The 13,023-nt window shown below is 37.3% G+C and overlaps 2 protein-coding genes across 2 annotated transcripts in view; both read left to right on the plus strand.

Annotated features, from left to right (window-relative positions):
* The window catches only part of LOC141301430 (laminin subunit beta-4-like), a 43,621-nt gene extending 33,430 nt beyond the window's left edge, over nucleotides 1–10,191 (plus strand). The window contains exons 27-34 of the mRNA XM_073831660.1: nucleotides 49–248; nucleotides 330–515; nucleotides 3,749–3,893; nucleotides 6,136–6,343; nucleotides 6,462–6,597; nucleotides 6,827–6,997; nucleotides 8,003–8,156; nucleotides 8,233–10,191. Of these exons, the coding sequence (XP_073687761.1) occupies nucleotides 49–248; nucleotides 330–515; nucleotides 3,749–3,893; nucleotides 6,136–6,343; nucleotides 6,462–6,597; nucleotides 6,827–6,997; nucleotides 8,003–8,156; nucleotides 8,233–8,372 (1,340 nt within the window). The 3' untranslated portion in view covers nucleotides 8,373–10,191. The remainder of the gene's footprint in view (nucleotides 1–48; nucleotides 249–329; nucleotides 516–3,748; nucleotides 3,894–6,135; nucleotides 6,344–6,461; nucleotides 6,598–6,826; nucleotides 6,998–8,002; nucleotides 8,157–8,232) is intronic.
* Nucleotides 10,192–10,815: 624 nt separating this feature from the next.
* The window catches only part of lamb1a (laminin, beta 1a), a 46,038-nt gene continuing 43,830 nt past the window's right edge, over nucleotides 10,816–13,023 (plus strand). The window contains exons 1-2 of the mRNA XM_073831884.1: nucleotides 10,816–10,927; nucleotides 11,925–12,097. Coding sequence (XP_073687985.1) covers nucleotides 10,900–10,927; nucleotides 11,925–12,097 — 201 coding nt within the window. The 5' untranslated portion in view covers nucleotides 10,816–10,899. The remainder of the gene's footprint in view (nucleotides 10,928–11,924; nucleotides 12,098–13,023) is intronic.

Genomic DNA, 13,023 nt, shown 5'->3' on the forward strand with positions numbered 1-13,023 from the left:
TTTATAGGCATTATGAGCTATTATGCAACTATTGTGTGTCATTTCTAGATATTTTGAATAAGATCAAAAAGCTCTATGACGAATTCACTGACAGTGAGAAGAAAGTGGAAGCAGCTAAAAAGGTCCAAGAAGCCTCCAGGAAAACGAGAGAGAATGCTACATTGGAACTTGCAAAGTGTCGCATAGGAGAAATGGATAAGCTGGAGAGAAAAGTAAAAGCTCTGAGTGTTGCCAACCTCAACGAAGAGGTGAATAAAGAGTAAAACTAGGTTTTTGTAATTTGAAAAAGGAACATATGTGAATTCCAGTGACAAATATTTCTGCTGTAGGTCTGTGGGGCTCCAGGCGATGCAGAATGTGAGAAGGCGAAATGTGGTGGAGCTTTGTGTGGGAAATGTGGGGGGCTGGCCTGTACAGGGAGTTTTCCCATCAGCCTCAATGCCTCCAAACTGGCAGAGATGACCGGGAAGAACATTACTGATCTGCGCAGTAAACTCAAGGAAGCTGACGCTAAGGTACGTCAAAAACATACAGTGAGGGAAAAAAATGTTTGATCCCCTGCTGATTTTGTACGTTTGCCCACTGACAAAGAAATGATCAGTCTGTAAGTTTAATGGTATTTTTATTTTAACAGTGAGAGACAGAATAACAACAACAACAACAACAAAAACCCCCCAGAAAAACACATTTAAAAAAGTTATAAATTGATTTACATTTTAATGAGTGAAATAAGTATTTGATCCCCGATCAATCAGCAATATTTCTGGCTCCCAGGTGTTTTTTATAAGGAGCTGAGATTAGGAGCACTCCATTTAAGTGAAAGACACCTGTTACCTGTATAAAAGACACCTGTCCACAGAAGCAATCAATCAGATTTCAGCTCTCCACCATGGCCAAGACCAGAGAGCTGTTCCAGGATGTCAGGGACAAGATTGTAGACTTACACAAGGCTGGAATGGGCTACAAGACCATCGCCAAGCAGCTTAGTGAGAAGGTGACAATAGTTGGTGCCATTATTTGCAAATGGATGAAACACAAAATGACTGTCAATCTCCCTTTGTCTGGGGCTCCATGCAAGATCTCACCTTGTGGAGTTTCAATGATCATGAGAACAGCGAGGAATCAGCCCAGAACTACACAGGAGTAGTGATGGGAAGTTCGGTTCTTTTCCGCGAACCGGTTCTTTCGGACAGTTCGTTTCAAAGAACCGGTTCAAAAAACCGGTTCACCAGTTCTTTTACGCTATGACGTAATGACGTCATTAACGTAATTACTATCGTCCCGCACCCATATACAGTTACATGCAGTGATCATATGAGTAAGTTTTACAAGTCTTGATTTAATAAATTATAAGATAAATTAATTCTAATCAGAAACACGATCAGCTTACTGAACATGCACAATCCATAAAGACTTATTTGTTATAAACATACGTTTCACTAGATCCCCTCATTCAAGTCCTCAGTTAACTGCTCATAGCATTAGCACAGAGACAGTGGTAAAAAAAGAACTAGTTCGGTTCAGATGGAGTCAGTCATAGCAGGAGCTTGTTTGTTTGGCAGCTGCACGAGTCACGCATGCGCACAGTATCAGCTCATCGATTCTCGAATCGGACGCGTCCGAAAGAAACCGGTTCTCGTTCAGTGTACTGGTGATCCGAAAGAAATCGGTTCTCGTTCAGTGTACTGGTGATCCGACAACCGCTGTAACCGATTCTTGAGTCGAGAATGAGATTGGAGAACTCACACAGAGAGTGACTGAAACGTGCCGCTTGGTTTGCTTGTGCAGTAGTTTGATTACGTCATTTTTATCATTATACCACCGTTTAAAAGTTAAATAAAAAATGTTTATAATAATTTTTGTTTGAACATGGTTCAAATTATAGTTGTGTATAGTTTCATTAAAACATTGTTTATTTAATACAAACACAATTTTTGCATGTCATCATTATCTTTTATTACAGTGCAGCTAATTCATAAATCACATGTTTTCTTTTAATCAAATATCTCATGTATTATGGTACCACGACACTTCCCTGACCAAGATCATAAAAACCCTTTTAGCCAATAACCTAACAGAATCCTTAAGTAAACTTTTAACAAAACGTTTAACAAAATAGACCAACTTGACTAACGTGCTTCATTTCATCCGCTTGAAAAATGACACGCATGCGCACAGTATTAGCTCATCGATTCTCAAATCGGACGCGTCCGAAAGAAACCGGTTCTCGTTCAGTGTACTGGTGATCCGAAAGAAACCGGTTCTCGTTCAGTGTACTGGTGATCCGAAAGAAAGCGATTCTCGTTCAGTGTACTGGTGATCCGACAACCGCTGCAACCGATTCATGACTCGAGAACGACAACCGCTCTGGCAGCTGCTCTGCTCATGCGCATCATCAGCTCTCTTTTCACAGCCGTTCAAAAACTGTTTGAGTAACTGAATAACTCGGGAAATTGATTTATTTTGAATCAGAGGGAGTGTCGGGCACGTTAAAAAGTAAAAACCTTTAAGTAATTTGTGGATTAGTGCTTACTAGAGACGCGAACCGTTTCAAACGATTCAGTTCGATTTGGTGAACTGGTTCAACCGGTTCACTAAGAAGATCCGGTTAAATAGAACGATTCGTTCGCGAACCGGACATCACTACACAGGAGGATCTTGTCAATGATCTCAAGGCAGCTGGGACCATAGTCACCAAAAAACAATTGGTAACACACTACGCCATGAAGGACTGAAATCCTATAGTGCCCACAAGGTCCCCCTGCTCAAGAAAGCACATGTACATGCCCATCTGAAGTTTGGCAAAGAACATCTGAATGATTCAGAGGATAACTGGGTGAAAGTGTTGTGGACAGATGAGACCAAAGCCAAGCTCTCTGGCATCAACTCAACTTGCCATGTTTGGAGGAGGAGGAATGCTGCCTATGACCCCAAGAACACCATCAAACATAATTGGAAACATTATACGTTGGGTTTTTTTTCTGCTAAGGGAACAGGACAACCGCACTGCATAAAAGGAACAATGGACAGGGCCGTGTACTGTCAGGGCCAGGGCATTGAAAATGGGTTGTGGATGGGTATTCCAGCATGACAATTACTCAAAACACACAGACAAGGCAACAAAGGAGTGAAATTAAGGTCCAAAGAAGAAGCACATTAAGGTCCCGGAGTGGCCTAGCCAGTCTTCAGACCTTAATCCCATAGAAAATCTTTGGAGGGAGCTGAAGGATCAAGTTGCCAAATGTCAGCCTCGAAACCTTAATGACTTGGAGAAGATCTGCAAAGAGGAGTGGGACCATATCCCTGAGATGTGTGCAAGCCTGGTGGCCAACTCAAAGAAAAGTTTGACCTCTGTGATTGCCAACAAGGGTTTTGCCACCAAGTACTAACTCATGTTTTGCATTATTTTACTCATTAAAATGCAAATCATTTTACAACTTTTTTGAAATGCGTTTTTTGTTGTTGTTGTTATTCTGTCTCTCACTGTTCAAATAAACCTACCATTAAAATTATAGACTGATCATGTCTTTTTCAGTGGGCAAACGTACAAAATCAGCAGGGGATCAAATAATTTTTTCAGTACCTTCCTACTTAATTTAATACATATACTTTATATATTGGGGTTTCCAGATGAACTTTAGGCTGTTTCTTTTGAAAAAATTAAAAGTCACAGCAACTTTTGGATTATTTTATCTTTTACAGTACATGTCAAAGTTAAGCCTCATTCTGTTTTCTTTTCTATTTACAGCTTTTGAGCACATCGAAAATGACTAATTACATCAAAGATCAAGCTGAGGACCTGATGAATAAAATGAATCAGACTAAGAACAAATATGAGAAGGAAAAGATTGACACCAAGAACCTCATCGAGAAGCTCAAGAACTACTTGAGAGGTACTGCATGTTAGGGATGCTCATTTCAGTTAATTTTCCTGACCGACAACCGCTGCTCGTTATCCGAACATTAACCGTTAACTGATAAAATTAGAATAATAAATTAGTTTAAAATAAAAATAGAATGCACGAGTATCTGTGATGATACATTAAAAATACAAGCAAATGTTTTATTTTAACGTGCAAACAGCAGCATACAGAGCAACAACAAAAACTGTATTGACATATACTTAAATTATCACGCATCAGCAGTGCTTCTGAGAACAGAGAAAATCAGAATGAAAAAAAAAAGAATAATATAAATAGGCCTACACTAAATATGTATAAATTAAATAACTACCTAATTAAGATGACAAAACTAAAACACACTGAATTCTTTTATGCGCTTTGAAGAACTGTACTGGTCTTATTCTTCTCGTCGGACATAAAAATATATAGCAGGCCAGCCAATACCTCAGTGTGCCTAGTTTTTAACATGTCCACATGCTGTACGGATAGGCAGGACCGCTGCCTGTTAACTCTTAGATCCGCAAAAAAAAACACCATCACAAAAACCCTTTCAATTTGCGGTTCGGGACTTCCATCCACTGTCATATGCGTGTGGAGAAGCGCGTGTTTTACAGCGTTCAGCAATAGCCAATCACAGACATGTATGTTGATTTGATTATCGCTGTGGCCAATCAGAGGAGGCTATGTTACAATCCACTCACCAACCAAAGTGCCGGTTTCAGTTTTGCTGATTTCTACACTTTCGCGAACTCTCTTATTAAAACCAAGAAAGTGTTGGCATTATATAAATAAGAGATTAATTGTGCAGTGTAAAGGTTATTTTATTACTTTTTAATAACTTTATGAGATTGCGATGAACTACTCTAGGATGAGTGATAGCTTTCCAGTGATTGTAACGGGAGCGCCTATTGCGCACTTTCTAATTCATTCAGAATTTGAATACATTCACTCACGGATTCACTCTCTGATAACCCAATAACGCCACTTGCAATTGAGTTGCATATACTACATCTGTTTACTAAGTAAAGGTGAAGGGAAATATGTCTGTACAGCCACACTGCACGTGTCGACACACGCGTGTGAGTAAACAGATAACTTACAAATAGCATTATTTCTTTCACCATGCAGCAAACGTAAAAATAGAAAAAAAACCCTTTTAAACCGTTTAACTGATAGTAATAATCGGTTAAAATTCTTACTGTCGGTTAACGGTTAAACGATCAATATGAGCATCCCTACTGCATGTAAAAAATCGGTTGGTAGCTTCTGTTAAAGGTTGCCTGGTCTTTGATCACATCCAGTCAGGAAAAGAAACTGGATAGTTATTCTGTCAACTCACCTCAGGTCACTCTCAGGCAAATCAGTAGTAGTGTTTTCATTTTGGGAAGCACAAAATCAAAGGCCCAAGCTTCTCTTTTTCATATAACAAAAGTAGACAGTCACTAGTGTCAATGACAAATGTACCATAAAAGTACTTCTCGAGCATGTGAATCGAGGAACAGATTGAAATTCAAGTTGTTATTTGCTGTAATCCTGCCGTCAGCTATAGCTCTCAAATCTTATTCACACTTGTGCTAACCTTGTGTTTCAAAAAACATATTTTCCTGTGAAAAACATCACACTGTGAAAAAAGCTGGCCAACCAATAAGACTTGTAGTTTTGATCACATGCCCAAAGCCCCAGCTGTTGCATATTTTACAGCTTGGTGACACTATTGATGGGTGAAACAACATTTTCGAAGCTTTGAATCAACTGAACCAATTGCTTCGCAGATTAATTCATTTTGATTTGCTCAAAACACCACACACTGGTGACGCCTGCTGGTCAAAACTGTGTAAATGCGACAAAAACTCATGCCAAAACATGCAAAAAACAACATTTACAAACCCAATGCAAATGCCTTTTTGTATATTAAATACAATTAGAATAATAAAATACCATTAAATATAAAGTGCCTGTATAGTATGTGGTTTTTAAAATAAGTATTATTAAATTCAGGGCTTGTTTTGTTTGTTTTATGGAAAGCTTATACCATAGGAAAGCTCCACCATATTTTCACATCAAACTAATTTTTGCACTTAACATTTATGTTAGTGTGAACTGGCCTTTAATTGAGCTTGACAGCTAATTATCACAAAAAAAAAAAATTAATTTTGCTAAATATAGACTTCATATAGACGTTTTCATTTTACATGGTAAAATGTACATTTATTTGAGTATTGTACCTTAACAGATGAGCTGGTGAAGCCAGAGGACATTGACAAACTGGCCAATGCTGTGTTGTCCATTCAGCTGCCCAAGTCCCCTGATGAGATCAAGGACATGATAGAGAACATCAAGAGGATCCTGGCAAATGTCACCGACTTCGATGATGATCTAGAGCACTTGGAAAAACAAGCAAGAATTGCTGAAGACATGAAAAAGAGAGCCAAAAAAATCTTGTGAGGCTACAGTAATCAATAGTCAATGTGTCAAAGCTGTAGTTTTTATCATTTCATTGTGCTGTTTAAAGCTGTGGACAACAGTGTCACTAATCCTGTTTGGTTGTTGTAAAATCAGGAACAGATCCAAGGCTATCAATGTGAGCGAGATAGAGAAAGCACTCAGTGATACAGCAAAGCTCAATGACAAGATATTCAATGATTTGGGCGAGGCTACAGAAAACAATGACATTATCAGGGAGAATGTTAATGAGGTAATGGTTTATTTTGCTAAACAATACATGCATTTTTTCAGGAGCTTTTTCGTGAGTAATTATTTCATTTTTACTGATGTCAATCCAGATGTGTATGGTGTAACTTTCTTTACTTTTTGATTTATTGTTTTGTTCTGAGTGCATTATTACTTGTTTTGACAGATAATTGCAACTTTTTTGCCCTAATTAACTGCTTTATGAGAATATTTTCCTTATCACTTTTAAACAGACTGAACCTAAACTAAAAAATATTGAGGATAATTTGAATTCGACTCGTGCCAAAAAGTTACTGGATGAAATCAAGGCCTTGAAGGATAAAACGGAGATGAACAGAGCTCAGGGGAAGGAGGCCAAAGATGCTGCCAATGCAGCGGTCGACAGTGCCAAAGACACCGAAAAGGTAAGTCTCACAAGCACAAATACATATTTTATTTAAATAAGCAGTATGTTGGATGTACAAACATGGTTACTGTTTAAACTGGAAAGATTTCAGTTAGCATACTTAGAAGTTCACTTCCAGATTAAAATGTCCTGATAATTTACTCACCCCCATTTCATTCAAGATGTTCATGTCTTTCTTTTTTTATCAGTCGCAAAGAATTTTTTTTTGAGGAAAACATTCCATTATTTCTATATATAGTGGGGATTCATTGGGATCAACGGGTTGAAGGTCCTAATTGTAGTTTCAGTGCTTTAAAGGCCTCTACACAATCCCAGCCGAGGAATAAGGGTCTTGTCTAGCAAAACGATTGGTCATTTTCTTAAAACAATAAAAATGTATATACTTTTTAACCACAAATGCTCATCTTGCACCAGCCAAACCTCACGCATTACATAATCATGTTGGAAAGGTCACGTGTGACGTAGGTGGAAGTACCGACCCAGTGTTTACAAAGTAAATGTGGAAAGAAAGTCAAACGGCATTTACAAAAAAAAGGTAAAACAACAATGTCAGACGATTTTAAAGTTAGAGGAGAAAATGAGATTGAGTTTTTCGCCCTACCCTACCTTTCTGAACCAAAGTACAGAGACAAAGAACCTTTGCAATGATTACGTAGCATTTGTGGTTAAAAAGCATATACTTTTTTATTTTTTTAAGAAAACGACCAATTGTTTTGCTAGATAAGACCCTTATTTCTTGGCTGTGATCGTGTACAGCCCTTTGAAGCTGCAATGAAACTGCAATGACCTTCAACCCATTGGCCACCATTGAAGTCCAGTATATGGAGAAAATTACTGGAATGTTTTCCTCAAAAAACTTAATTTCTTTGCAACTGAAGATAGAAAGACATGAACATCTTGGATGACATGGGGGTGTGTAAATTATCAGGACATTTTTATTCTGGAAGTGTACTTCTCCTTTAACCTGGTCTTTTAAGTGTGCATTGCTTTTCTACTTTGGTAGGATCTTGAGGAACTCAAAGAGCAATTTGAAAAATTAAAACAGAATAGCACAAGCCAGAATGTTAATGAAGAGGTTAACGAACGTCTGAAGAACATCACAATGGATGCGGAAACGCTGGCTAAAAATGTTGAAGATAAAATGAAGGAAATTGAAGGTATTGTATCATAACACCTATAGGTGTTAATTTCTTGTTAGCAATAGGAAATTCTTCTTTATCCTTGTCTTTTCAGACCTGGAGAAAAGGATTCTGGATGCAGCTGAGAGAAAAGAGGAAAGGATGAAAGATTTGGAGGCACTCCAGAAGGAGGCAGATGACTTGAGGAACTTTATTGTTGACAAATTGGAAAAATACAATCTGTGCTCCACTTAGGCCTGCAAGGGCTTCCCTTCCTCAAAATTAGAGGAAGCAGTTTCAGTGTTTGCCATGGGAAAATGCCGAAGGCAATGGACTAGGATTATGGGATAAGTGCAGTCCTTTCATCCTGGTCCTTTATGGGTTTGCTGACTTTTTGTTTACAATCTAGTGCTACGAACTGGTTCTCATCAAGCACCAGAAATGCCATATGATCGTATTCTCGTTCTGTCCAGTTTTTTAAATCTCAAGTATTTTATTTATATAGTATATTTTTAGCAAATTATGGGCCTATCTTATGTTTAAGAATCTCATTTAGGTATTGTATAACCCTGACTGTCCACAAGAGGTCGCAATAGTAAAATTAAAATTGTTAGCTACATCAAGCAAAACCAAGCACCATTGTTTCCTGCACTGCTTGAATCTTAAGTGGCACTGCTAAACAAATCATATTTTGCTCAAGTTATTGGCTTGATGAATTGAATAAGATGATATAAAATGAATGTGTGCTGCAAAACAATGACAAGAAGGCATCTTTTTGTTGAGTTCTCACAGATTCACAATAATTCTTATGAGACAGGTTTTCAAATTAACCATTCAAAAAGGCGAATGAGTTTCATTTGAATCAGATTGACGAAAGTTCAATTACTGTTTAATTCAATTCTGTTTATGTCATTCCAAATTGGCTTATGTTTGAGCTATTTAGCCATGTTTCTTCCAAAAGTATTTTCATTGTTTTCATTGATAAGTAATTAAAACCTCTTGATTGCAAACCTATTTCATCATTACTTTCAGAATTGAGCTCAACAGCTGCTCCACATGCATTAAGATAAGACAGTCAAGTTTAGACGCCTGCTGCTTGAGGAATGTGTCCGTTTGTCTCTCGCAGGAGGTGGAGGGTCTGTGCTTTTGTCCTGTGGTGTTAACAGCCTCTCCGTTTACTATTGAATTGCAAAACCAAAGGTAAAGCCCCACTGATGTTATTTCACTGGTCTGAGTGGATCTTCCCCCCCCCTTTTAACTACTTTATTGTTGTTGAGACACATTTCGTCTGAGGTAATTTCATCTTCATTGGGTCAAGATAAAGGGAAAAAGTCATAAAACAGATTAAAAAAAATTATGCTTTTTACTTCAAAAAGTAATCTAATGTAGTCTGATTGATTCTGCCATATTAAGTAGTATTTTTAACATGAATAAAAAGGTAATTTAGGCGTTACAACTTGAAGTTACTTGACTGAACTTCTCTTTTTTAGGTCAGACAGGTCTCCTGAATGTTTAAACTGTGTCTTTCAGTCTTAAGGATCTGCAGATGTTTGTTGTGTCACCTCGCCTATAATCTCTTCCTGAAGTGTACAAAGAGAAAACAAAGAAAAACACTTCGTGAGCTGGTTAAAGGTGACAGGATGTTGTATAAATGACCTTAAAATGTAACCAAGTCCGGTGTTTCACTTTTTACAATGTGTGCTTTGGAGGACTTGCCTCAAAATATCTGACCCCTTTTTATTGCCTTGGGAATATAGTGATAATCCAAATCTCTGGTTTAAATCCTAACGTCTAAACTGGCTGAGGTCTGGGTCTCTTCTTGGTCATTATTACACTAATTTATCTCAGTCAAGACAACCACCAAATCCACATCAATTCCACATGAACCTCCTGCTCTTTGACTCACCTTTAAACTGTCTAATTACTGAGGAATCCTCCCTTATTTAAGGCCATTTCACTGGGAGTAAGAATAGCTGTTAACGTAATTGTTAGTACTTTGTAATTGTGCCTGAGAAACTAGTTTACGATGTAAAACGTGAATTTGATCTTTTAATAAAAACATTTTCTGTTGCAACCACAATTTTTTTTCTTTCTCTTAACATTAACAACAAATACCATGTAAGTACCATGGTTTTCTAGAAAATGTACCACTGTTGTACTAGTAGTACCTTGGAGTGCATTTTAACAGCAGTCCTTGGTAGCATTTGATATAATTATCGTTATTAAAACGTGGTATAACCACAATTGAAGTAAATTTAAGATAAATTCATCTGACATTTCGTCGTTAATATACAAATTGTAAATCTTGTAAAATACGTGGCCAATATGACTATGTTGCCTATTTGGAGCAACAGATTTTAGTCTTATTTTTTAAGTCACAAACCCGTACATTCGAGTCTGAGGTAACAGTTCAAACCCCTTCAAATGGCGCGTTTTCATCACTTGCAAATATCTGCTATAAGTTGTATTCATTTGACATGTACAGTCGATTCGAGTACTTAAACTTACACTTCAGTGCTCTTTTAACTAATTTTATCCGTTTTGAATCAATGACCTACCGTTGCTTACCTCAGTACCACCTTTGTGAATGGGGGAGGGTGCGCGCTAGACAAGTCGAAGCGTTGTGCGCATGCGCGGAAGATTAGCGGCTGAGGAGAAAAAGTTTAGCGCAGCTCCAGATGCAGTAAAGCAGCAGCACAGTCTGCAGGGACCAGACTCAGCGCTGCAGTTTCCAAGCAAAACCAGGATTACTGCACCCCGGCTAAAGAAAGAATCTAGAAACATGCTGTTACAGCTCGCAGCCCTTTCAAGTAAGTTTCATTTTAGTTCTGCTGAGGCAAAGTCTCTTTATATAGAGGTTTGCCCTTATTTCAAATGGCACAAAGCAGTTTCTCAAACTTTTTAACAGTTATGCATTTTATTTACTTTACTTACTAAGTAGATCACTTAAACTTTCCAAAGAAAATAAATATTATAATTTATGTAATTTCACAAATTATATGTAGGCCATTTTACACCTTTGTGAATTATATGTCTTATTGCACATAAATGAACATTTTTTACATTTAAGGTTTAATTAATATGCTTACTCTACCATCATGCTGCATTTATTTGATCCAAAGCACAGTAAAATTCTGAAATAATTTTACTATTTAAAATAACTGTTTTCTATTTGAATCTATTTTAAAATGTAATTTATTTCTGCGATTTCAAAGCTGAATTTTTAATGTCAGTACTCCAGTCAGTCATCCTTGAGAAATCTTTTCATTATTCTGATTTGCTGTTCAAAAACATTTATTATTATCATTATTATGTTGAAAGCAGCTGAGTAGAATTAGGTTTCTTTGATGAATAGAAAGTTCAGAAGAACAGCATTAGAATGATTTCCAACGGATCATGTGATACTGAAGACTGGAGTAATGATGCAGAAAATGTAGCTTTGATCACAGGAATAAATTACATTTTAAAATACATTCGAATAGAAAACAGTTATTTTAAACTGGTAGAAATATTTAAAATATTGTACTGCTTTTGCTGTACTTTGGATCAAATAAATGCAGGTTTGGTGAGCAGACGTCTTTAAAAACATTACAAATCTTACTGTTCAAAAACTTTTGACTGGTAGTGTAGTTCATTTAAATGTTATGTATATCAACTGCCACGATGCCAACTCCATCTAAATATAGTTAGCAAGATGTTTGATGGTCCATTTTATGTAATATCTAACTATGTATGTCAATTGAGCTTTACTAAAACTGAAGGCCTTGAAAAATACAATCAACCCAAATCTATGCTTCTTCCACAAAGTTTTAGGGGCATGGGCTCTCGCAGATGTGCCTGAGCTGGGAGATGTTTGCACAGAGGGGAGCTGTTATCCCGCCACAGGAGATCTTCTCATTGGACGAGCGCACCAACTTTCGGCCACTTCCACATGCGGTGTCCAGAAACCTGAGCCTTTTTGTATCGTCAGTCATTTGCAGGTAACCTATCTACTGCAGATTAAAACCATTATCCTTCATTGTTGAACAAGTACAGATATTTTGCCCTTCAAAGTCTCAAAAACACTGACTTACTTACGGTATGCTAACATCATTCCATTGTGGTGGAAATTACTTCATTAAGGACTTTATATTTCAGTTTGCAAAAAGTTGCAAAGACCAGCATTAATTTTATGGTAACGTCATGATGTCAATTGATCGGAAATTAAAACTACACCCCTGTGGGCTCCATACTTGGCTTCATAATTGTATTTTAATACCATGATTGAGAATTTATGTGTTTTATTTCCACTTTGTGGGATTTCTCCCAACACCCCTTGGGGATTTTATCTGGAAAATCCTCTGAAAGAGCTTTATTGCACTCCTGTTATTTCATGTGGGTGTTTTTGGAACATGTTTGTCTTTAGAGATTTGTTTCCTGTGACTCTTGAATGTCTAGACTGCTTCCTTCTAGACAAAAAGCCTTAAAATGTTTTACGTAGGGCCACTGAACATATTATGTGGGTCTTCTGAATCTTCAAAAACTTCAGCCTGCAGCTTTATAGGGGTTCATTGATGCTATGGCTGAATGATAATCACTCATGCCAAACCATAATTGAGAGATAATTGCTTCCAAGTTTTGTCTCGAGAGAAAGAATTTTTCTCTACACTATGTTGTCAGTTCTTTTGATCAGCGGTCGTCAGTTTATCTTCATCTCTTTTCATGTTTAATCATTTGAAACTAGTGGTGTCATCAAAGACAAACCTTTGGAGCTGAGGTCAAATGGCAGTTGTAAGGTGGTGGACAGGAACTGATTTTAATGCACTAGTCACATTACAACATCATGCATGTGCCAATTTTCAAGCTAATTTCCCTCAATAGAGCCAAATCGCTTTAATAGGTTTTTAATAGGGGTTATGCCCAACAG

The sequence above is a fragment of the Garra rufa genome, chromosome 25, assembly GCF_049309525.1.
Source record: "Garra rufa chromosome 25, GarRuf1.0, whole genome shotgun sequence".
NCBI classification, from domain to species: Eukaryota; Metazoa; Chordata; class Actinopteri; order Cypriniformes; family Cyprinidae; genus Garra; species Garra rufa.